Source organism: Strix aluco, chromosome 16 (assembly GCF_031877795.1).
Source record: "Strix aluco isolate bStrAlu1 chromosome 16, bStrAlu1.hap1, whole genome shotgun sequence".
NCBI classification, from domain to species: Eukaryota; Metazoa; Chordata; class Aves; order Strigiformes; family Strigidae; genus Strix; species Strix aluco.
In genome coordinates, this window is record NC_133946.1 from 18,794,490 (window position 1) to 18,818,448 (window position 23,959).

Consider the following 23,959-nt stretch of genomic DNA (forward strand, 5'->3'; position numbering starts at 1 on the left):
TTCTATGAAAGAAAAACAGGTGAAAAAGCAGCCTAAGCTGCTGCAAGACACCCACACAAAGATGATGTTGTTATGTTGTTACTCCCTCTACTGAGCTGTCCAAACTGTAGGCTAGGAGAAAGGTCATCACCTTTAATTTTTCACTCTTTCCCCTTCTGATCGTAAAGCAGCTATTTGTAAATTGTGTAAAACATGTTGCTTGGCAATTTATACAATCTACAGTCAGATCTGTGGTGACTTGTTCAAGTATAACATAACTAAACCTGCATAGTAACCTGTCAAAACTTGCAGATTTACAACAGTGCAATTTCAGGTTTGAGATTTATGTATATTGCAGTGGGCTCTAAAATATGAGACTAACTGGTTTGGAATACTTTGGATAGTTTCTGTCTGTCAGTTAAAGAACTTTCAGAACTACAAAATATGTACAGACTCAAAGATGTGCTTGCTTACTGGAAGCTCACTAACTGATAGCATCTGAAGTGATGTACTTGGAACACTTCCAATATTTGCTTTTGAGTGCCTTTCATTCAAAGCAGTATCAAATCTCTGTAGGGGGTTAGGTACCACAGTCTAGATTGACTTTTGACCTGGAGCTATTGAGAAATGGCTGTAGTAGGATGGGAAGCAAGTATTTACAGGGCCAGCAACTCTCATGTGAGGGATTTGGTAAAAAGTCAAAGGAGACATGCTGTAAAATGCTTAAAATTTATTAATAATCATTACTTTTTTAATAAGGAACAAAAATAAAACAATATTCCAAAACAAAATAGAAGAAGAAAATATACCACACCCAGTTAACATGACTAAGACTAAGAAATGGGATAACATTAATTCTGAAAGAAATGACCCAATAAATCAGTTTTCCAAAAACAAAATAAATAGCAATGGTTTGACTTTTTAAACCTTCCTAGGAAAGAATTTACATATATTATTATTATTACTATTATTATTATTAACTTTTGTTTACAAAAAACCTTCATATGCCCCTGTTGGCAAAAATATATATATACTTCTTCTGTAAACAGTTAACCACAAACAAAAAATATTTCCATATTTTCATACAGTTACTATGCTGATGGTGTTGTGTAAACAAAGAATAGTGTGCAGCAGCTTCTCATGATGAGTTTTCTTTCTTTTTCTCACAAGAATATATAAGGAAATACACCCATCATAAATTATTCAAAACATTGAAGTTTATAGTTTTGAGAAGGTATGGCTTTCTGCAGTCTAAGTTTCCCTTAATGCAAAAAGAAAAATAAAGGAACAGAGAGTCAAAACGACTTTATGCTGTGCTTCTCAAGGTGTAAAAGAAAAGATATGAAAAACAATGGGAGATATATTGGTAATGAAAACAGAAATAATATAGACAGACATATTGAGTTTATATGCAGAAAATATCACCTGTTTATCCAAAATCTTAGCTGCTTTTGTCATTTTTGTATTTTTTCAAAGTTTTTTTTTTAGACTTATGTTCAACCCTTGTTTGACAACTTCTCTCTAGTTCTAATTTTTGACATTCACTTGTTCCTGAGAGGTCTTTATCCCTTTGATTGTCTGTTGGACACTATCTTGGGGAATGCAGTCAGCACTCACACAGTTGCATTTCTCCACATAGGTGTATGAGTGATCAAGGTAGGTTCCATCACTGCATGTCAGAGTCACCTTTCTTTGGCTGGTCTTCATTTCCTGACAACACGAGCATTTATGTTCCATTGTGTTTGCCTCTGGAGAATATCTGATTGCAAAACCAACAAAAGAGAAATATTCAGAAATTACGTGAGAAATACCACTGCCTCTCCCACCCGTTACTAAATATAACCAGAAGTTGTGTTTGCATGTGGGACTATTGCTCGATAATACTATTCTTAGATTATTGTGGTGAAATATAAGTAAGCTGCTCCTCACTGTAAAAATGGATAGACCTTGCTCTTTGTTAAGGCATAGAAAAAGTAAATTAATTAATCCAGATCACATATTAAACCAGTCAAAAATGAGAGAATAGTGAGAAATGAATAACCTCACTTTTACATGGTCAAAATCAAGACTCAGGTCTATTCACTATGACACTGAACAGGCTGTTAAAACATTGTGAGTCTTGAGGTAATTAAGCTAGTACAGCATCATCTCTGTTAAAAACTCTAGTTAGCACAATGGAAACAGCTGATGACTGAGTGGATGTTGGACATGCTAGAAAATCACTTGTGATTTGCTTTATGTAACTGGTGTAAGCAGTAGAAGACAAAAGACCACAATTGTTGTTTATACCACTTACCGTGCGTAAGCGTCACAGCTGCCTTCGCAGTATGTCATCTCAACAGGTGCAGGAGATACACATCCATTATACTCGATGACAGTAGTAGTATTGTGCTTCATACAACCTGACGTTGTCACAAACCAAGGGAAAACAGGTTAAAATATATATCCATATAAATATGATAGTTTGTAGTAGAATATTGAGATAGATGGAGCTGAAATAGGAAATTAGGTCACAGGGCATTTCACTTTTAATTGCTAAGGGCCAAATGATGACTCTTGCTTCTTGTGTTATCAATGAATGAAAAATGCCCTTCTGCTTATGCAAGTTTGGTGCAGGATGCAGAAATAAAGAGCAGTACTGTGGCAACTGCTCAATGCACACCCACATCCCAGGACTGGCTTCTCTTTCCTCCTTAAGGAGAATATATCTATGGAGAATAGTCATAGTCCTCTCTCTCCCACAAAAGGCCAACATTTAACAGTAACTGATAAGAAAGATCACCATATCCATGTTTTTTAAGGCCCTAAAGGGAGTGCTGGAAATGTTCTGCTCCTTTCTTTTTCCACTTGTTCCTTTCTCACCCCAGTGTGAGGCAGTGGTCCCAAACTTGGCCCGTTCACCTCTTCTGTCTATGTATCCACCATACAAGGTAGACTAATATACCTAAAAGGTATCATTATCATTACTTTATTATCATTATTATTACTTAATTATTATATTATCATTACTTACTCTTCGGAAGTTTTTGGCACTCTTTACAGCAGCCATCGTCAGATAGCTTGATGTCATCCTTGAGTGGGAAAACAGAAAAAGATAACTCAGGTTTTGTATCTGCAAAGCTGAAAATCAGCGTATCCCTTAGGAAGCGTACCCCTGCCTCCTAAATTTCTCTGGCACCAGGAAGTTTTTTGTATTGACATGAAATCTAATTTCAAGCAAGGCTAAATATTAAGGACACATAACTACTTCAATATTAATAAGAGTTCTTTGAAAGCTGACATTGAGAGGGTCTGGGACTGCTTTGCTGCCATCAGAGTTCAGTAGCAAAATTTCAGAAATAAAGCTTGTAGCACATGTGGGATATTTTGAGTGGCCAAGGTCAGTACAGTGAAGGATTATGTCAGACAGGGTAACACAATTAATGAAATAATTGACTCCCCAGGTGTGTGGGGCTGGTTCTAATCTACCCTGGGCTGTATTAAGTTGAATGATGTTGTGAACTGAAGTAGCTTATTTTCTTTCACCTTTTCTCTCAATAAATGAATTCTAAAAAATGATCTATAGTCTTAAATAATTTAGGAATAAAAATCCCATTATTTTTCAATGAGATTCTTGTTTTTAGGACACCTGACACTTTTAGGAATCCAAAACATTATGCTGAACTCTTTTTTCTAGTGCACTATTCTAAATAAGGATTGATATATCACCCATTTTAATTTTGATTTGTTTTTCTGAAATTAAATTTGATAGTGACCAGATTCAGAGAGGATAAAATGAGAGATACATCTGGTGTGATGCTTCTGCTAGGTATTTTCTTTGGACACACCATGATCCTTCTATCATTGGTGTTAGCCTAGCCATGGCAAGCTTTTCAAACATGAGAACTGGTGGAATAGTACTTACTGGATCACAGTCATCAGGGTTAAAGGCAGGACAGCTTTTCTGTAAGATGACTTGAATGAACTGGTCATCATATTTTTCACATGTGTAAGTTGTACACTTATCACCAGGTGCGTTCCATAATTCTCCAACCTGAAAGTAGTTAAAATTAAGGTGAATAAAAATCTTCTTACATAAAAATGAAACACAGACACCCCCCCAGTGTCTTATCATTGCTGCCTACTGCTGTTTGATTATTCCAATTTCCTTGAGTTTCGGCTGATAGTTACTTGTCATATTCACTAACCAAGTGAAGAGGCTGTATTTTTATCTGGATGTGGAAATGCTTTTTGTGTGAATAGGATAAGTATGTGGACTCATTTGGAAAGATTAATTTGTGTTTCAATTGTTTTGTCATCACAATTTATGAGTAGGTCCATTCAGATATATGGCAGAATTTCTGCTGGCTTCACTGACTCATCCTGTCCTAAAGCCCTCAGCTAACTTTGGAGCTGTTTGGAGCAGAAGACTGCCTCCACAGATAAAATTACCCTTTAAGCAAAATGGGTGCTATGTTTTCAGAGCTGAAGGCAAATAAGGGCCCATTGTTTTCACCTATGTGTTTTTCTGTGTTGATTTCTGAAAGCTATTGTTCAGTATCACAGTTACTTCCAGAAGTCTTAGTTAGAACTGGAGTTTCATGGCTCAGGATGCTCTTCAAGCTGTGTGAGACAGTTCATTCCCTGCCTGAATAAGCATTTGTCTAACATGAGAAAAGATGAAACAAATAAACGCGACAAAGACAAGGAAGAGGAAAGAGTGAAAAGACCGGCAGAGTCCACCAAAAGTGAACTAAAACAGGGATAGTTACTTGGAGCACGCGTGTAATGTCTCCCACAGTCACTACACAAGCCGCTGCCTTGCACGTGCCACAGCATTGTCCAGGTTTCTTTGTGTATTTATAACCCTGTTTTGAAGGAAATAGAGAGGAAATAACATTGAGTCAGGACACTGACCTTAACTGGTGGATATTTGAGCTGAGTGGGGTAGGAATTACTGACAGCAAAACAGCACTCACCGCCGGGCAGTATGTGTCACAGATAACAGGCTTGCACTTGACAGTAGCATGGTGAGGGCTTGAGTAAGAGGATTCAAAGCAGGTGCATTCTTCACAGGGGCCTGATGGAACGACAGCTCCAGGCTAGGGGAAGTCAGAAAAAAAATCCATTATTAGTCAGTAAAAGCAAGTTACTTTGTGTATGTACATCACAGACAATACAAAGCTGAACTATGTATGGGCTAAACTATCCTTAGATACAATTTTGGTTGTTTTATTTAAGCAAAGTTTCTGTTGTTAATATCAATTTTGGAATTAAATTCTGCTCATGGAGAAAGGAGAGCAGAGAATGCTTTTGTTTGTAGGGAGGATGATGATATGCTGACATCAATTAAAAAATTAATAATCTTGGGCCTTTCTGCAAAATACGGGCCATGACAGGAGTCTCAAAAGCATTGCATCGAGCCTATGTGAAGGCACATTTTTATAGTGAGTTACTCTGTGTACTTACAACATAGTAGGTTTCATTGACTACACAGCCATGTCCTGTAAAGAAGGAGAAAAAGATGGTGTCATAAAGGTTTTAAGAAGCAGAAGTATGTGAAAAAACTGATGTTTTGTTGGCCTAATATGATAACACAGTTAATCTGCATCTTTCTCTTTTAAGGTCTTTGTATTCATAAACTTAGAAAAATATAGCTTTGAATAACACATGAAGAAGGTGCATAGTACTTACTGCATTCAAAGGTAGGACAGCATTTTCCAGGATGCAGTATTGTGACAACATCCTGTCCCTTTAAGCACTGGGGCTTGACATCAGGGCAGAGGCTAGTGTTGCAGCCTAATGTAAGAGAATATAGAAAATAATAAACTCAGGATTTTTAAATGAAAGTAATTTTGTTTTGCATGAACTTCAGAAGTTTTTCCATGCGGCAAATATGGTGGTGTTTACACAAGCTAGTATAATGACTAATTCAGTGTATTTGCCCAGCTATTTTTAAAGTGAATGAGCTTTTCCATAACCTTTGTAAAACAAAGCATTGTCTGAGAAGAATAGAGCAGTGATTACTGCAAAGAGATACTTCCAAAGAGAAATTTGTACCAGCTGGGAAATCTGATGACTCTCAGAGGTTTGGGAACTTTCTTGAGCAATTTTTTAAAGTTCAAGAGATTTTTTTTTTAAGTTAATTTTTTTATATACTGGTCTTTGAAACTGAAAACACTTTAAATAGTTTTGAATATTGGTTCAGGGTGATGGTAGCATTAAAAGCTTTCAGTGCTAAATTATAGGAGATTTCCAGTTACTTTTCTGTGTCTATGTAAAATCTTTTCATCTTTAAATTTAGTCTCTTCAGACATCTAGTAAATGCTCTGCAAGAGGGTCCCAAGAAGTGGGATGAGGGAGAAAAGCATTATGAAATCAATGCAAAGTATTAAAAAGAATGAGAAATTATTGCTGGAATTCCCCAAAAGGAATATAGTATGTTCCCCCACAATAAAGAACTAAAACAATACTTACAGCACTCAGTCCTGCTACAGCACAGATCTTCTGGTATCTGTACCTGAACAGGTATATAACCTGGTTCATCACAAAATACTTGCTGTGTCACAGGACATTTGTGTTTTATACAGTGCACTTTAAGAGTATTTTTGTCACATTCGCATTCCTGGCAATCTTTTGTCCATTTTTCTCCTGGCTATATAAAAAAGAAAAAGAAAACAGAAGGAAGAAAAAAATTATAAATTCAAACCAAAATAATTCTATTTGTTTCTAGTTGACTTATTCATGGATACAGTGATACCTGCTTACATCAGCCTTTCATATTTCTAGTATTTTTAGTTTTTATAAGAAATCCTCAAACTGAAGCTAATTAGGGGAAGATACTGGAGACCACTGAAGATTCTGAGCATGGTCACACAGCTATCACTTTCTATTTATTAGTAGTGTTAGTATGAGGGGTAAGAGAGGTCTAAAGGAGAAGTGATGGAGTTTTGCATATATTTTTGAATAAGAAATTATCATACAACATACTCATTTGCACATTAGGTTACAGAGAGAAATTTCTATAATTTGTATGCAGCTGAGGAACTAAGAATGCAGACAACGAACACTATCAGCAACAGGCAAACTTTGCTATTTGTCTGTCCCTTCATCTCTAGTAGCTTTAACAAGCCAAATTTGTGGAAATAAAAGAAGCACATATGCCAAAGTTCCACTACTACCATCTATCTCTTTTTTTCTTTCTTTTTCTTTTCTTTTTTTCCTTTTTTCAGTATGTGAGGTGATGGTTATTGAAAGAGCATCCCATCATTTACTGTTAAATTTCTTAGGGAGTAATGTGGTTTCTGCTCCAACACTCATAATTATTTTTAAGACTAAAAGGGAATGAATATTTGAAAAAAACCTAAAATCTCCCCCAACCTAAGCAAAGCGTTGTTTTTTGTGCTTCACTTGTCTGTACTTGATAAACCACATTGACTGTTATACTCACCGATCTGGATACTCCATTTGGTTCCCTACAAACTGGAAAGAAAAAAAAAAAAAATGGAGATTAACGCTACGGAGAACTGACATAAAGAAGTAAATTTGTGCAGTTTCAAATACAAATAACACGAAGATAAAACTAACAAGAAAATTAATATTCAGACTAGTACTTCTACAATGCAGAGTTCTACCATCTTGGTAGGTCTCATGTAAGGAAGGAAGATGGAAAAAAGGTAATATTGATTATTACTCGATTTTCAAATGGGGAGACTAAAGGAGCTCGAAGAGGCTAATTTGGCCATGATCTGACCATGTAGAAGATGGCTGTAGAACACAGGCCTCCTATCAATCCTGATCTCTATTTAATCCCCAAGATAGCTACAGATGGCTTACCGCATTCGGGGACACAGATGTTGCTGTCTATACTCAGGAGTGTCTCTCCTTCACGACAGAAACATCCTTCAGTTACTCCATAGCCAGGAAGCTCGACAGCGCTAGAGTGGGAGGAATGTGTGTATGTGAGTATAATGGTTTTGCAGTGAAGCAGGAGAAAGAGCAGCATATGCAGAAGGTTGCCATGTCAGATACAAGGTAAACAAAATAATTTACATTTTCTGAAGTGCAACAGGAAGGACATATTCATAGAGCTGATTGATACTTATAAATCTTGAATAAATTATCAAAATTCACAAGACATTTCATTATGAAGTAACTCCATTTTCTAAGGAAAGTAGATAGGTAAAAATAGAAAAAAATTAAAGCGTAAGCAGGTATTTTGAGGTGGTTTTTTTTGTCTTTCCATACCTTGGGTCACAGACAGCAGGATTAATGGGCCCACATGGCTTATATATCGTGTTTGCTGGACAGTTGTATGCTGTATGGAAAAAGAAGAAAAAAAGATCAAAAATTGACAGTAGATGCATTTTTGCAGCAGAAGTGACTACAGCTTTGCCTTCTTCATCTGCAGCTTCTGTGAGTAAGGATGTCACTGTATTTTTGTAGACAGTAGTCAAATGTTATATATAAGATGTGTTTACAGAATAAAACACTAATTACTACCATTTCTTACACACATTTTTGAGTTCTGCAGTACTTACGGCATATATTGTTGGTCTTTCCTCTCCAGTCAATGCAAACACCTCTAGCAGCACACTCTGTAGCATATATCTCCAAACTGGAGCACTGCATGGATTCATCGGCTATGCGACATCCATCAAAAACACAGCCTTTGAAAAATGGTTCTGGTGGTATCACAGCATGGCATTCTGCAAAAATCCTGCAGACAGAAAAGAAATCAAACCCCTTTTATGTTAACCAGTCATTATATAAAATTTGTTCCTGTCAGACAGCACTTCCCAACTAATGGCATGGCATGTGACTCTCTACTTCAGGAAGGAATGTATTACAAGAAATAAAACCCTAAGAATGGCCAATAACCTGGGAGATAGATTCAGTAAAGGAAAGATTAGGAAATCTGAAGCTCCATTATTTCTCCAGAGAGGCTAACAGTCATAGTTTTTCTGTATGTGTACACAACTTTTCATCAGTCTGACACCAGCAATTTCATGAAAAAGACATCTGCATCAGATTGAGAAAAAAGGGGAAAAAGGGAAAAAAAGGAGAAAAAATGCACATACAATAGCTGCGAGCTAAAGTAGCTACGAGCTAAAGTAACTACGAGCAAGTAAGTGTACCCTGGTAGGGAGAAAGATAACGTAAATCTGTGTGGTTGCAACCCAGGGAGTATGGATTTTAGTGCTTGCTGCATCCCCTATTTTCTGACTTCACCTCTCCTTGCTCAGCTATCTTTGGGATGTAAGTTATTAAAGAAGAGCAGTTTCTTTTACAAAGGCCTTTTACTATATATATATCCTGTCATTAAGCTGACATTTTCAGCTATTATCACATGCTAAGGCTATGGTTCTTACTCTTCTTGTAAGATACTGAGATAGTTTTGACTAGAAAGAGTGAATTAATTCAGTTTTTTTTCTTACTTGCTCCAGATAAGCTTGCAGAGTGGAGGTGTTTCACATTGAGGCCTTGGTGGAGGTGTGGTAACACTTGGTCGTACTGGTACTCCATGGCATGACGTGTCATTACCAACGATCCAGTGATGAGCCATTTGGGGACAGGAAGAAATGATCTTACCACTTGGTAAGCGGCATTCATCTAATTGATTATTTGTACATGTTCCTGGAAAAGACAAGCTATGTAAGTCTCATAAACCACATCAGAGATGCTCAATACATTGTTGTGCTGGTATCACGTTTAGATGTGATGTACTCATGAAATGTATAAGGTGTGTTGCTTCATAAAGCGTGCTTTCTTTACAGTTATATGAACTTTAATTTTGGTTAGGGAAAAAGAAACAAACCTAAAACCCCAGCCCCAAAGAAAAAAACAAGTTGATGAAATATTGATCCTTTGATCCTACAGAAGTTGAAGAGCAGAACTGTTTTTCATTTCCATTTTACTGCTGTTTAAAAATTTCTGTTAATCATGAATAGTCAGAGTGGGTGAGAATAACCACAGTAGGGTGGAGAAAGTCCCACCTCCAATTAGTGCATCATCTGTCTTACCACACTGTCCTTCAGTGTTGTTGCCAAATTTGCTGAATGGGAGTTTCACAGAGAAAATCAGCCCGCTAAAGGTGATGGTTGCACCAATCTCTGGTATTTCAACAATCATGTTGATGCCAAGTCTGGAGAAATAAATGCCATCTTTTTTGAAGCCTGGTTTGACAATCTTTTGATTGAAGTACATCTGAATGCAGGGTTAAAAAAAAAAAAACCAAACAACTTCAGAATAAGCACTGCTTCTGCCTGATCGTTTTAAATAATGTATTTTCTAATCTTCATGATCATGCATCTCTCCACATTGTTGTGCATCACGTCCAATTCCCACTGGTATCTCAATAACAGCATATATATGCATTAATATCTCAGCTTGTATTACTATATTGCTATAGTGTGATAATAATCTAAGTGGCCTCTATGTACCGTGTTTGTGCAGTGTGTGCTAATGCACAGCATTCCAAGTTCAAGTATTTTCTTTGTATCCCTCATCATTTTGTTTACTGTAAACATTTTTCATATGAAAATGAGTGGTAGCTTTGTTTAACTACAGAAATATTCCTGCTGTTATTATGTAATAACTTTGCTGCAAAATCACACCGTGCCTATACTACATGTTGCTTGGCACTGAAAGAGTTGTCTGAATTCAAAATGAAGTCGAATGTCTCTGGTGCCAGTTTTATGTAGCGGTGATATTTATTCATTAATCTAAGCTGTTCCATTTGCATCCTGTATCTTATATAAGCTAATGAAAGTGGATATATTTGCTCAATAACTTTTTGTCAGGAACGATTCTGCAACTTTCTTCTCATTGAATTGGGATGGAGTAAGAGTTAAAACTGTCAGTTACTGTTTTCTTTCACAGGGAATCACTGGACTAATTGTTTCAGCATGCTTTACATGGCTCTGTAGGGTGAAAGTGCATATTGAGACAAACTTTTCATCCCACCTCTTTGTGTTCTCTAATCTAATAGATTCTTGAGCGTCACAGTGGGACTGACTTGTTTTCACTGTTGCCAGTGTTTAGGATCATGAAAGTTAAGTGACACTCCCAGTCACCTCTTTCTTCAGCTATACCTCTCTTTCCAGCAGGGAATTGGAGGGGGAATCGTGTCATGGCTCAGTTTGGTGCCTGAAGTTCCCTGTGCAGAGGAAGCAGTCCTCTGCATAGGGATGATAAGGGATACATCCCCATCTTCACCATGAGAATCACGCTTGTGATTTGCATTTGTGTTTCTGCATAATGTGTTTACATAAGTGAATAGCACGATGTACTAGTTTTCATGAAACATGAATCAAGCACCAGTGTAAACATTCTTTCTGACTTCCCTCTTCATCAGCTGTATTAGTCTGTTTCCTAGTGTTTTTTATATACACATATACATGCACATAATATATTCATATCTGCATAGTGCTAAGCTGTTTCTGACATTTTGTTCTTAGAAACTGGTGTAATTATTTTTACCTAATGATACCTACTGCCCTCACACTGCCGTGATAAGATATTCTAACAGACTGTATTTCAAATGAGAATCAGGAAGTCCTATGGACCTTATTTCTTTTCTGCAAAAATAGAGAAATAAAAAATGTGTATTTTACCACGTTGGTCATCACACCGTTCATGAGTTCACGGGTCAGCACCACTTTTGCAGATTTGTAGAAAATAATAATGGATTTAGGGCAGGAAAGTCCATCTCTTGAATCGCAGTAATAATTGTCAATGTAAACACGGAAGTTGTCATATTTAGGTGTAATCTGTTTCACCAGGACGTAAGTGCAGTTTTCAAGGAAAGTGTAGTAGGTTCCATCAAAAGTAATATAGTGAGGATCACCCCATCCACTGCAAACACCTGGTAAATATTTAGAGAAAACATTTAGAATAACAACATGAAAATTAATGTAGAAGAAAGAATTTAGAAACTGAAACGAGTATACTACAATTTATAGAGCAGCCCTAAGAAAAGAAAATGCTCATATAATCTGTGCAAAGTATTGTTTTTATCAAAAAAGGTTATTCCTTAAACTACAGGTGCTTACATTGACACTCATAGTGATAACAGCAGCCATCTTCATCAGGTACCAGTATTGCTGGATATTTGTTTGCACAGGTTATTTCCTTTACAGGTGGACAGCGCACTGGAACTACATCTACCTTGTTGTCTCCCTTACAGATGACTTCTGTACAGTTGGATAATCTGTGACTTTGTCCAGGCTGTAAAATGAAAAAAAATTGCTGTCACAGGAATTTGCAAACAGATATGAACTTTACTTATATTCTTAGTGTGATGGTATATTGTTTCCTGTAATGGTGGCATTGGAAAGGAGTTTAATATGTGTTACTTCTCTTCAATCTGTGGTACTAATGATTTCTAATGTTGACCAGAGGTATTCATAATTCTGACAATGATATGGAGGATCAGAAGACGGTTTGTTTTCCAAATCTAAAGCAAAGACTAGAATGAAAAACTTCACTGATAGTACAAGCTTGACAATATTGATTTTTTATCCTAAAAGGAGGTGGAAACCCTAGTTGCAGCTTTTTCTCCTGCATGAGGAGTTCTTCTGAGGTTTGGGGTGATAGGTCTTAGGTTAAGGGAACTGATGTCCTTTATACTAGCTACGTATACTATACTTCACTATCAGCACAGGCCATCACTATCAAAAAAAAAAAAAATGTGTACAGGGCAGCAGAACAGAAACAGGTACAACCCTCCACAGTAGCTTAATTTTTTCTGTTTAGTGAAGAAACAAAATGCACAAGAAAACTTCTTTCATTATATCAGTAAGAAGGTTTGTTATTTATGCAGTGCAGTGCATCAGAAAATGTTTTACTAGCACTGAAATAACTAGAAAAGATTATTGTAGCTTGCTTTTTCAGTATGAAAAAAAATTATAAAGGCACATGCAAAATTTATGTATATTGCCCATCACTAACAACACTTATATTGGCAATCTGCATATATATATGGTTTAAAGAGTGCAAAATGTTCCTTTCTGGTATCAAACTAAAATGATGTTATTTCAACAATCATAATGTAACACGGAAACTACATACCTGTAGGGGAGGATAAGTAGAAGAAACACAACCGGGAGAAGGAACACTGCTAGTACTGCTAGGCGGAGAAACTGATGTTGTTAGAGTAGACAATTCGGGAGAAGTAGTGGTTACAGGAGTAGTAAAGTTACAATGTACAGTGTGCCGTTCAATTGTACACGTTGAACTACAAATGGCATAAAATCTACATCCGTCACTATCCATTTTGTCGTATATGATATCACCTGAGTTAAAAAAAAAGAAAATAGAGTAAGATAGAAAAAAAAAGATTAAAAAAAGTTGAAAAAATTCAAAGATGCATTACAAAATTAGCAAGTCAATTTTCTGAATATATCAAAATGAAATCAGGAAAAACATGAAAAAAACAAATAAAAAGCATTAAATACAAGATGTATAGATTGATAAAAACAGGTTAACTCACCAGGTGAATAAATAGCATCACCAATCTTACAGAAACATGGTGTTGATATAGGGGTAGATGAAGTGGTGGAGGAGTGAGAGGTGAAGGTGACGGTGGTGACCGTGGTGGAGGTTGGCGTTCTGCGGGTGGTGGTGCTGGTGGGGCTGGTGGTGGGCACGGGCGTGGTGCTTATGCAGTTGTAGTTCGGGGTGCAGCAGAGCACGCGGATCTTGTAGTTGAGGCACATCTTGAATTTGCCAGCCTGGTCCTCGTTCTTGCACACCAGTCCAAAGTGGACGTCGCACTGCACGACCTGCCCGACCTGCTGGATGGAGACGTCGGGGTAGTCCTCCGCCCGGCACTCGATTTCCTTTGGATGTTTGCAGATTTCCTTGCCGGCGGCGCGGATGTGCTGGTAGGTTTCGAAGTCTCCCTGGTTGGGGCCTGAGGAGGGGAAGTCGACGTCGAACCATTCGCTCCAGGAGCAGATTTCAATTTCACAGGGCGTGGTGGACTGCGTGGTGGTGGTGGTGGAGGTCACGCCAGTGGAGGTCACGGTGGGTGTGGGCGTGGGGCTGGTGGTGCTGGTGGAGGTCAGCAGTGTGGTCTCTGTGGAGCTGGGCAGCGTGGTGGGGGAGTGGGAGGTGGAGGTGGAGGTGGTGACCGTGGTGGAGGTTGGCGTTCTGCGGGTGGTGGTGCTGGTGGGGCTGGTGGTGGGCACGGGCGTGGTGCTTATGCAGTTGTAGTTCGGGGTGCAGCAGAGCACGCGGATCTTGTAGTTGAGGCACATCTTGAATTTGCCAGCCTGGTCCTCGTTCTTGCACACCAGTCCAAAGTGGACGTCGCACTGCACGACCTGCCCGACCTGCTGGATGGAGACGTCGGGGTAGTCCTCCGCCCGGCACTCGATTTCCTTTGGATGTTTGCAGATTTCCTTGCCGGCGGCGCGGATGTGCTGGTAGGTTTCGAAGTCTCCCTGGTTGGGGCCTGAGGAGGGGAAGTCGACGTCGAACCATTCGCTCCAGGAGCAGATTTCAATTTCACAGGGCGTGGTGGACTGCGTGGTGGTGGTGGTGGAGGTCACGCCAGTGGAGGTCACGGTGGGTGTGGGCGTGGGGCTGGTGGTGCTGGTGGAGGTCAGCAGTGTGGTCTCTGTGGAGCTGGGCAGCGTGGTGGGGGAGTGGGAGGTGGAGGTGGAGGTGGTGACCGTGGTGGAGGTTGGCGTTCTGCGGGTGGTGGTGCTGGTGGGGCTGGTGGTGGGCACGGGCGTGGTGCTTATGCAGTTGTAGTTCGGGGTGCAGCAGAGCACGCGGATCTTGTAGTTGAGGCACATCTTGAATTTGCCAGCCTGGTCCTCGTTCTTGCACACCAGTCCAAAGTGGACGTCGCACTGCACGACCTGCCCGACCTGCTGGATGGAGACGTCGGGGTAGTCCTCCGCCCGGCACTCGATTTCCTTTGGATGTTTGCAGATTTCCTTGCCGGCGGCGCGGATGTGCTGGTAGGTTTCGAAGTCTCCCTGGTTGGGGCCTGAGGAGGGGAAGTCGACGTCGAACCATTCGCTCCAGGAGCAGATTTCAATTTCACAGGGCGTGGTGGACTGCGTGGTGGTGGTGGTGGAGGTCACGCCAGTGGAGGTCACGGTGGGTGTGGGCGTGGGGCTGGTGGTGCTGGTGGAGGTCAGCAGTGTGGTCTCTGTGGAGCTGGGCAGCGTGGTGGGGGAGTGGGAGGTGGAGGTGGAGGTGGTGACCGTGGTGGAGGTTGGCGTTCTGCGGGTGGTGGCGGTGGTGGGGCTGGTGGTGGGCACGGGCGTGGTGCTTATGCAGTTGTAGTTCGGGGTGCAGCAGAGCACGCGGATCTTGTAGTTGAGGCACATCTTGAATTTGCCAGCCTGGTCCTCGTTCTTGCACACCAGTCCAAAGTGGACGTCGCACTGCACGACCTGCCCGACCTGCTGGATGGAGACGTCGGGGTAGTCCTCCGCCCGGCACTCGATTTCCTTTGGATGTTTGCAGATTTCCTTGCCGGCGGCGCGGATGTGCTGGTAGGTTTCGAAGTCTCCCTGGTTGGGGCCTGAGGAGGGGAAGTCGACGTCGAACCATTCGCTCCAGGTGCAGATTTCAATTTCACAGGGCGTGGTGGACTGCGTGGTGGTGGTGGTGGAGGTCACGCCAGTGGAGGTCACGGTGGGTGTGGGCGTGGGGCTGGTGGTGCTGGTGGAGGTCAGCAGTGTGGTCTCTGTGGAGCTGGGCAGCGTGGTGGGGGAGTGGGAGGTGGAGGTGGAGGTGGTGACCGTGGTGGAGGTTGGCGTTCTGCGGGTGGTGGCGGTGGTGGGGCTGGTGGTGGGCACGGGCGTGGTGCTTATGCAGTTGTAGTTCGGGGTGCAGCAGAGCACGCGGATCTTGTAGTTGAGGCACATCTTGAATTTGCCAGCCTGGTCCTCGTTCTTGCACACCAGTCCAAAGTGGACGTCGCACTGCACGACCTGCCCGACCTGCTGGATGGAGACGTCGGGGTAGTCCTCCGCCCGGCACTCGATTTCCTTTGGATGTTTGCAGATTTCCTTGCCGGCGGCGCGGATGTGCTGGTAGGTTTCGAAGTCTCCCTGGTTGGGGCCTGAGGAGGGGAAGTCGACGTCGAACCATTCGCTCCAGGTGCAGATTTCAATTTCACAGGGCGTGGTGGACTGCGTGGTGGTGGTGGTGGAGGTCACGCCAGTGGAGGTCACGGTGGGTGTGGGCGTGGGGCTGGTGGTGCTGGTGGAGGTCAGCAGTGTGGTCTCTGTGGAGCTGGGCAGCGTGGTGGGGGAGTGGGAGGTGGAGGTGGAGGTGGTGACCGTGGTGGAGGTTGGCGTTCTGCGGGTGGTGGTGCTGGTGGGGCTGGTGGTGGGCACGGGCGTGGTGCTTATGCAGTTGTAGTTCGGGGTGCAGCAGAGCACGCGGATCTTGTAGTTGAGGCACATCTTGAATTTGCCAGCCTGGTCCTCGTTCTTGCACACCAGTCCAAAGTGGACGTCGCACTGCACGACCTGCCCGACCTGCTGGATGGAGACGTCGGGGTAGTCCTCCGCCCGGCACTCGATTTCCTTTGGATGTTTGCAGATTTCCTTGCCGGCGGCGCGGATGTGCTGGTAGGTTTCGAAGTCTCCCTGGTTGGGGCCTGAGGAGGGGAAGTCGACGTCGAACCATTCGCTCCAGGTGCAGATTTCAATTTCACAGGGCGTGGTGGACTGCGTGGTGGTGGTGGTGGAGGTCACGCCAGTGGAGGTCACGGTGGGTGTGGGCGTGGGGCTGGTGGTGCTGGTGGAGGTCAGCAGTGTGGTCTCTGTGGAGCTGGGCAGCGTGGTGGGGGAGTGGGAGGTGGAGGTGGAGGTGGTGACCGTGGTGGAGGTTGGCGTTCTGCGGGTGGTGGTGCTGGTGGGGCTGGTGGTGGGCACGGGCGTGGTGCTTATGCAGTTGTAGTTCGGGGTGCAGCAGAGCACGCGGATCTTGTAGTTGAGGCACATCTTGAATTTGCCAGCCTGGTCCTCGTTCTTGCACACCAGTCCAAAGTGGACGTCGCACTGCACGACCTGCCCGACCTGCTGGATGGAGACGTCGGGGTAGTCCTCCGCCCGGCACTCGATTTCCTTTGGATGTTTGCAGATTTCCTTGCCGGCGGCGCGGATGTGCTGGTAGGTTTCGAAGTCTCCCTGGTTGGGGCCTGAGGAGGGGAAGTCGACGTCGAACCATTCGCTCCAGGAGCAGATTTCAATTTCACAGGGCGTGGTGGACTGCGTGGTGGTGGTGGTGGAGGTCACGCCAGTGGAGGTCACGGTGGGTGTGGGCGTGGGGCTGGTGGTGCTGGTGGAGGTCAGCAGTGTGGTCTCTGTGGAGCTGGGCAGCGTGGTGGGGGAGTGGGAGGTGGAGGTGGAGGTGGTGACCGTGGTGGAGGTTGGCGTTCTGCGGGTGGTGGTGCTGGTGGGGCTGGTGGTGGGCACGGGCGTGGTGCTTATGCAGTTGTAGTTCGGGGTGCAGCAGAGCACGCGGATCTTGTAGTTGAGGCACATCTTGAATTTGCCAGCCTGGTCCTCGTTCTTGCACACCAGTCCAAAGTGGACGTCGCACTGCACGACCTGCCCGACCTGCTGGATGGAGACGTCGGGGTAGTCCTCCGCCCGGCACTCGATTTCCTTTGGATGTTTGCAGATTTCCTTGCCGGCGGCGCGGATGTGCTGGTAGGTTTCGAAGTCTCCCTGGTTGGGGCCTGAGGAGGGGAAGTCGACGTCGAACCATTCGCTCCAGGAGCAGATTTCAATTTCACAGGGCGTGGTGGACTGCGTGGTGGTGGTGGTGGAGGTCACGCCAGTGGAGGTCACGGTGGGTGTGGGCGTGGGGCTGGTGGTGCTGGTGGAGGTCAGCAGTGTGGTCTCTGTGGAGCTGGGCAGCGTGGTGGGGGAGTGGGAGGTGGAGGTGGAGGTGGTGACCGTGGTGGAGGTTGGCGTTCTGCGGGTGGTGGTGCTGGTGGGGCTGGTGGTGGGCACGGGCGTGGTGCTTATGCAGTTGTAGTTCGGGGTGCAGCAGAGCACGCGGATCTTGTAGTTGAGGCACATCTTGAATTTGCCAGCCTGGTCCTCGTTCTTGCACACCAGTCCAAAGTGGACGTCGCACTGCACGACCTGCCCGACCTGCTGGATGGAGACGTCGGGGTAGTCCTCCGCCCGGCACTCGATTTCCTTTGGATGTTTGCAGATTTCCTTGCCGGCGGCGCGGATGTGCTGGTAGGTTTCGAAGTCTCCCTGGTTGGGGCCTGAGGAGGGGAAGTCGACGTCGAACCATTCGCTCCAGGAGCAGATTTCAATTTCACAGGGCGTGGTGGACTGCGTGGTGGTGGTGGTGGAGGTCACGCCAGTGGAGGTCACGGTGGGTGTGGGCGTGGGGCTGGTGGTGCTGGTGGAGGTCAGCAGTGTGGTCTCTGTGGAGCTGGGCAGCGTGGTGGGGGAGTGGGAGGTGGAGGTGGAGGTGGTGACCGTGGTGGAGGTTGGCGTTCTGCGGGTGGTGGTGCTGGTGGGGCTGGTGGTGGGCACGGGCGTGGTGCTTATGCAGTTGTAGTTCGGGGTGCAGCAGAGCACGCGGATCTTGTAGTTGAGGCACATCTTGAATTTGCCAGCCTGGTCCTCGTTCTTGCACACCAGTCCAAAGTGGACGTCGCACTGCACGACCTGCCCGACCTGCTGGATGGAGACGTCGGGGTAGTCCTCCGCCCGGCACTCGATTTCCTTTGGATGTTTGCAGATTTCCTTGCCGGCGGCGCGGATGTGCTGGTAGGTTTCGAAGTCTCCCTGGTTGGGGCCTGAGGAGGGGAAGTCGACGTCGAACCATTCGCTCCAGGTGCAGATTTCAATTTCACAGGGCGTGGTGGACTGCGTGGTGGTGGTGGTGGAGGTCACGCCAGTGGAGGTCACGGTGGGTGTGGGCGTGGGGCTGGTGGTGCTGGTGGAGGTCAGCAGTGTGGTCTCTGTGGAGCTGGGCAGCGTGGTGGGGGAGTGGGAGGTGGAGGTGGAGGTGGTGACCGTGGTGGAGGTTGGCGTTCTGCGGGTGGTGGTGCTGGTGGGGCTGGTGGTGGGCACGGGCGTGGTGCTTATGCAGTTGTAGTTCGGGGTGCAGCAGAGCACGCGGATCTTGTAGTTGAGGCACATCTTGAATTTGCCAGCCTGGTCCTCGTTCTTGCACACCAGTCCAAAGTGGACGTCGCACTGCACGACCTGCCCGACCTGCTGGATGGAGACGTCGGGGTAGTCCTCCGCCCGGCACTCGATTTCCTTTGGATGTTTGCAGATTTCCTTGCCGGCGGCGCGGATGTGCTGGTAGGTTTCGAAGTCTCCCTGGTTGGGGCCTGAGGAGGGGAAGTCGACGTCGAACCATTCGCTCCAGGTGCAGATTTCAATTTCACAGGGCGTGGTGGACTGCGTGGTGGTGGTGGTGGAGGTCACGCCAGTGGAGGTCACGGTGGGTGTGGGCGTGGGGCTGGTGGTGCTGGTGGAGGTCAGCAGTGTGGTCTCTGTGGAGCTGGGCAGCGTGGTGGGGGAGTGGGAGGTGGAGGTGGAGGTGGTGACCGTGGTGGAGGTTGGCGTTCTGCGGGTGGTGGTGCTGGTGGGGCTGGTGGTGGGCACGGGCGTGGTGCTTATGCAGTTGTAGTTCGGGGTGCAGCAGAGCACGCGGATCTTGTAGTTGAGGCACATCTTGAATTTGCCAGCCTGGTCCTCGTTCTTGCACACCAGTCCAAAGTGGACGTCGCACTGCACGACCTGCCCGACCTGCTGGATGGAGACGTCGGGGTAGTCCTCCGCCCGGCACTCGATTTCCTTTGGATGTTTGCAGATTTCCTTGCCGGCGGCGCGGATGTGCTGGTAGGTTTCGAAGTCTCCCTGGTTGGGGCCTGAGGAGGGGAAGTCGACGTCGAACCATTCGCTCCAGGAGCAGATTTCAATTTCACAGGGCGTGGTGGACTGCGTGGTGGTGGTGGTGGAGGTCACGCCAGTGGAGGTCACGGTGGGTGTGGGCGTGGGGCTGGTGGTGCTGGTGGAGGTCAGCAGTGTGGTCTCTGTGGAGCTGGGCAGCGTGGTGGGGGAGTGGGAGGTGGAGGTGGAGGTGGTGACCGTGGTGGAGGTTGGCGTTCTGCGGGTGGTGGTGCTGGTGGGGCTGGTGGTGGGCACGGGCGTGGTGCTTATGCAGTTGTAGTTCGGGGTGCAGCAGAGCACGCGGATCTTGTAGTTGAGGCACATCTTGAATTTGCCAGCCTGGTCCTCGTTCTTGCACACCAGTCCAAAGTGGACGTCGCACTGCACGACCTGCCCGACCTGCTGGATGGAGACGTCGGGGTAGTCCTCCGCCCGGCACTCGATTTCCTTTGGATGTTTGCAGATTTCCTTGCCGGCGGCGCGGATGTGCTGGTAGGTTTCGAAGTCTCCCTGGTTGGGGCCTGAGGAGGGGAAGTCGACGTCGAACCATTCGCTCCAGGTGCAGATTTCAATTTCACAGGGCGTGGTGGACTGCGTGGTGGTGGTGGTGGAGGTCACGCCAGTGGAGGTCACGGTGGGTGTGGGCGTGGGGCTGGTGGTGCTGGTGGAGGTCAGCAGTGTGGTCTCTGTGGAGCTGGGCAGCGTGGTGGGGGAGTGGGAGGTGGAGGTGGAGGTGGTGACCGTGGTGGAGGTTGGCGTTCTGCGGGTGGTGGTGCTGGTGGGGCTGGTGGTGGGCACGGGCGTGGTGCTTATGCAGTTGTAGTTCGGGGTGCAGCAGAGCACGCGGATCTTGTAGTTGAGGCACATCTTGAATTTGCCAGCCTGGTCCTCGTTCTTGCACACCAGTCCAAAGTGGACGTCGCACTGCACGACCTGCCCGACCTGCTGGATGGAGACGTCGGGGTAGTCCTCCGCCCGGCACTCGATTTCCTTTGGATGTTTGCAGATTTCCTTGCCGGCGGCGCGGATGTGCTGGTAGGTTTCGAAGTCTCCCTGGTTGGGGCCTGAGGAGGGGAAGTCGACGTCGAACCATTCGCTCCAGGAGCAGATTTCAATTTCACAGGGCGTGGTGGACTGCGTGGTGGTGGTGGTGGAGGTCACGCCAGTGGAGGTCACGGTGGGTGTGGGCGTGGGGCTGGTGGTGCTGGTGGAGGTCAGCAGTGTGGTCTCTGTGGAGCTGGGCAGCGTGGTGGGGGAGTGGGAGGTGGAGGTGGAGGTGGTGACCGTGGTGGAGGTTGGCGTTCTGCGGGTGGTGGTGCTGGTGGGGCTGGTGGTGGGCACGGGCGTGGTGCTTATGCAGTTGTAGTTCGGGGTGCAGCAGAGCACGCGGATCTTGTAGTTGAGGCACATCTTGAATTTGCCAGCCTGGTCCTCGTTCTTGCACACCAGTCCAAAGTGGACGTCGCACTGCACGACCTGCCCGACCTGCTGGATGGAGACGTCGGGGTAGTCCTCCGCCCGGCACTCGATTTCCTTTGGATGTTTGCAGATTTCCTTGCCGGCGGCGCGGATGTGCTGGTAGGTTTCGAAGTCTCCCTGGTTGGGGCCTGAGGAGGGGAAGTCGACGTCGAACCATTCGCTCCAGGTGCAGATTTCAATTTCACAGGGCGTGGTGGACTGCGTGGTGGTGGTGGTGGAGGTCACGCCAGTGGAGGTCACGGTGGGTGTGGGCGTGGGGCTGGTGGTGCTGGTGGAGGTCAGCAGTGTGGTCTCTGTGGAGCTGGGTAGCGTGGTGGGGGAGTGGGAGGTGGAGGTGGAGGTGGTGACCGTGGTGGAGGTTGGCGTTCTGCGGGTGGTGGCGGTGGTGGGGCTGGTGGTGGGCACGGGCGTGGTGCTTATGCAGTTGTAGTTCGGGGTGCAGCAGAGCACGCGGATCTTGTAGTTGAGGCACATCTTGAATTTGCCAGCCTGGTCCTCGTTCTTGCACACCAGTCCAAAGTGGACGTCGCACTGCACGACCTGCCCGACCTGCTGGATGGAGACGTCGGGGTAGTCCTCCGCCCGGCACTCGATTTCCTTTGGATGTTTGCAGATTTCCTTGCCGGCGGCGCGGATGTGCTGGTAGGTTTCGAAGTCTCCCTGGTTGGGGCCTGAGGAGGGGAAGTCGACGTCGAACCATTCGCTCCAGGTGCAGATTTCAATTTCACAGGGCGTGGTGGACTGCGTGGTGGTGGTGGTGGAGGTCACGCCAGTGGAGGTCACGGTGGGTGTGGGCGTGGGGCTGGTGGTGCTGGTGGAGGTCAGCAGTGTGGTCTCTGTGGAGCTGGGCAGCGTGGTGGGGGAGTGGGAGGTGGAGGTGGAGGTGGTGACCGTGGTGGAGGTTGGCGTTCTGCGGGTGGTGGTGCTGGTGGGGCTGGTGGTGGGCACGGGCGTGGTGCTTATGCAGTTGTAGTTCGGGGTGCAGCAGAGCACGCGGATCTTGTAGTTGAGGCACATCTTGAATTTGCCAGCCTGGTCCTCGTTCTTGCACACCAGTCCAAAGTGGACGTCGCACTGCACGACCTGCCCGACCTGCTGGATGGAGACGTCGGGGTAGTCCTCCGCCCGGCACTCGATTTCCTTTGGATGTTTGCAGATTTCCTTGCCGGCGGCGCGGATGTGCTGGTAGGTTTCGAAGTCTCCCTGGTTGGGGCCTGAGGAGGGGAAGTCGACGTCGAACCATTCGCTCCAGGTGCAGATTTCAATTTCACAGGGCGTGGTGGACTGCGTGGTGGTGGTGGTGGAGGTCACGCCAGTGGAGGTCACGGTGGGTGTGGGCGTGGGGCTGGTGGTGCTGGTGGAGGTCAGCAGTGTGGTCTCTGTGGAGCTGGGCAGCGTGGTGGGGGAGTGGGAGGTGGAGGTGGAGGTGGTGACCGTGGTGGAGGTTGGCGTTCTGCGGGTGGTGGTGCTGGTGGGGCTGGTGGTGGGCACGGGCGTGGTGCTTATGCAGTTGTAGTTCGGGGTGCAGCAGAGCACGCGGATCTTGTAGTTGAGGCACATCTTGAATTTGCCAGCCTGGTCCTCGTTCTTGCACACCAGTCCAAAGTGGACGTCGCACTGCACGACCTGCCCGACCTGCTGGATGGAGACGTCGGGGTAGTCCTCCGCCCGGCACTCGATTTCCTTTGGATGTTTGCAGATTTCCTTGCCGGCGGCGCGGATGTGCTGGTAGGTTTCGAAGTCTCCCTGGTTGGGGCCTGAGGAGGGGAAGTCGACGTCGAACCATTCGCTCCAGGTGCAGATTTCAATTTCACAGGGCGTGGTGGACTGCGTGGTGGTGGTGGTGGAGGTCACGCCAGTGGAGGTCACGGTGGGTGTGGGCGTGGGGCTGGTGGTGCTGGTGGAGGTCAGCAGTGTGGTCTCTGTGGAGCTGGGCAGCGTGGTGGGGGAGTGGGAGGTGGAGGTGGAGGTGGTGACCGTGGTGGAGGTTGGCGTTCTGCGGGTGGTGGTGCTGGTGGGGCTGGTGGTGGGCACGGGCGTGGTGCTTATGCAGTTGTAGTTCGGGGTGCAGCAGAGCACGCGGATCTTGTAGTTGAGGCACATCTTGAATTTGCCAGCCTGGTCCTCGTTCTTGCACACCAGTCCAAAGTGGACGTCGCACTGCACGACCTGCCCGACCTGCTGGATGGAGACGTCGGGGTAGTCCTCCGCCCGGCACTCGATTTCCTTTGGATGTTTGCAGATTTCCTTGCCGGCGGCGCGGATGTGCTGGTAGGTTTCGAAGTCTCCCTGGTTGGGGCCTGAGGAGGGGAAGTCGACGTCGAACCATTCGCTCCAGGAGCAGATTTCAATTTCACAGGGCGTGGTGGACTGCGTGGTGGTGGTGGTGGAGGTCACGCCAGTGGAGGTCACGGTGGGTGTGGGCGTGGGGCTGGTGGTGCTGGTGGAGGTCAGCAGTGTGGTCTCTGTGGAGCTGGGCAGCGTGGTGGGGGAGTGGGAGGTGGAGGTGGAGGTGGTGACCGTGGTGGAGGTTGGCGTTCTGCGGGTGGTGGTGCTGGTGGGGCTGGTGGTGGGCACGGGCGTGGTGCTTATGCAGTTGTAGTTCGGGGTGC

General features: G+C 47.7%; 1 protein-coding gene across 1 annotated transcript in view; it reads right to left on the reverse strand.

Moving 5' to 3' along the window:
- Nucleotides 1–694: 694 nt before the first annotated feature.
- Nucleotides 695–23,959, reverse strand: part of MUC5AC (mucin 5AC, oligomeric mucus/gel-forming) — a 52,294-nt gene continuing 29,029 nt past the window's right edge. Inside the window, exons 35-70 of the mRNA XM_074841878.1 lie at nucleotides 23,404–23,910; nucleotides 22,861–23,244; nucleotides 22,363–22,701; nucleotides 21,820–22,281; nucleotides 21,277–21,738; nucleotides 20,067–21,195; nucleotides 19,661–19,916; nucleotides 19,118–19,303; nucleotides 18,562–18,760; nucleotides 17,974–18,480; nucleotides 17,489–17,814; nucleotides 16,933–17,131; nucleotides 16,345–16,728; nucleotides 15,847–16,185; nucleotides 15,304–15,642; nucleotides 14,716–15,222; nucleotides 14,218–14,556; nucleotides 13,451–14,136; nucleotides 13,030–13,253; nucleotides 12,012–12,186; nucleotides 11,574–11,824; nucleotides 9,981–10,164; nucleotides 9,396–9,594; nucleotides 8,499–8,677; nucleotides 8,206–8,275; nucleotides 7,795–7,895; nucleotides 7,409–7,440; nucleotides 6,436–6,613; nucleotides 5,653–5,757; nucleotides 5,428–5,462; nucleotides 4,938–5,060; nucleotides 4,731–4,826; nucleotides 3,884–4,012; nucleotides 2,993–3,050; nucleotides 2,276–2,381; nucleotides 695–1,738 (exon numbers count right to left, since the gene is read on the reverse strand). Coding sequence (XP_074697979.1) covers nucleotides 1,507–1,738; nucleotides 2,276–2,381; nucleotides 2,993–3,050; nucleotides 3,884–4,012; nucleotides 4,731–4,826; nucleotides 4,938–5,060; nucleotides 5,428–5,462; nucleotides 5,653–5,757; nucleotides 6,436–6,613; nucleotides 7,409–7,440; nucleotides 7,795–7,895; nucleotides 8,206–8,275; nucleotides 8,499–8,677; nucleotides 9,396–9,594; nucleotides 9,981–10,164; nucleotides 11,574–11,824; nucleotides 12,012–12,186; nucleotides 13,030–13,253; nucleotides 13,451–14,136; nucleotides 14,218–14,556; nucleotides 14,716–15,222; nucleotides 15,304–15,642; nucleotides 15,847–16,185; nucleotides 16,345–16,728; nucleotides 16,933–17,131; nucleotides 17,489–17,814; nucleotides 17,974–18,480; nucleotides 18,562–18,760; nucleotides 19,118–19,303; nucleotides 19,661–19,916; nucleotides 20,067–21,195; nucleotides 21,277–21,738; nucleotides 21,820–22,281; nucleotides 22,363–22,701; nucleotides 22,861–23,244; nucleotides 23,404–23,910 — 10,027 coding nt within the window. The 3' untranslated portion in view covers nucleotides 695–1,506. The remainder of the gene's footprint in view (nucleotides 1,739–2,275; nucleotides 2,382–2,992; nucleotides 3,051–3,883; nucleotides 4,013–4,730; nucleotides 4,827–4,937; nucleotides 5,061–5,427; nucleotides 5,463–5,652; nucleotides 5,758–6,435; nucleotides 6,614–7,408; nucleotides 7,441–7,794; nucleotides 7,896–8,205; nucleotides 8,276–8,498; nucleotides 8,678–9,395; nucleotides 9,595–9,980; nucleotides 10,165–11,573; nucleotides 11,825–12,011; nucleotides 12,187–13,029; nucleotides 13,254–13,450; nucleotides 14,137–14,217; nucleotides 14,557–14,715; nucleotides 15,223–15,303; nucleotides 15,643–15,846; nucleotides 16,186–16,344; nucleotides 16,729–16,932; nucleotides 17,132–17,488; nucleotides 17,815–17,973; nucleotides 18,481–18,561; nucleotides 18,761–19,117; nucleotides 19,304–19,660; nucleotides 19,917–20,066; nucleotides 21,196–21,276; nucleotides 21,739–21,819; nucleotides 22,282–22,362; nucleotides 22,702–22,860; nucleotides 23,245–23,403; nucleotides 23,911–23,959) is intronic.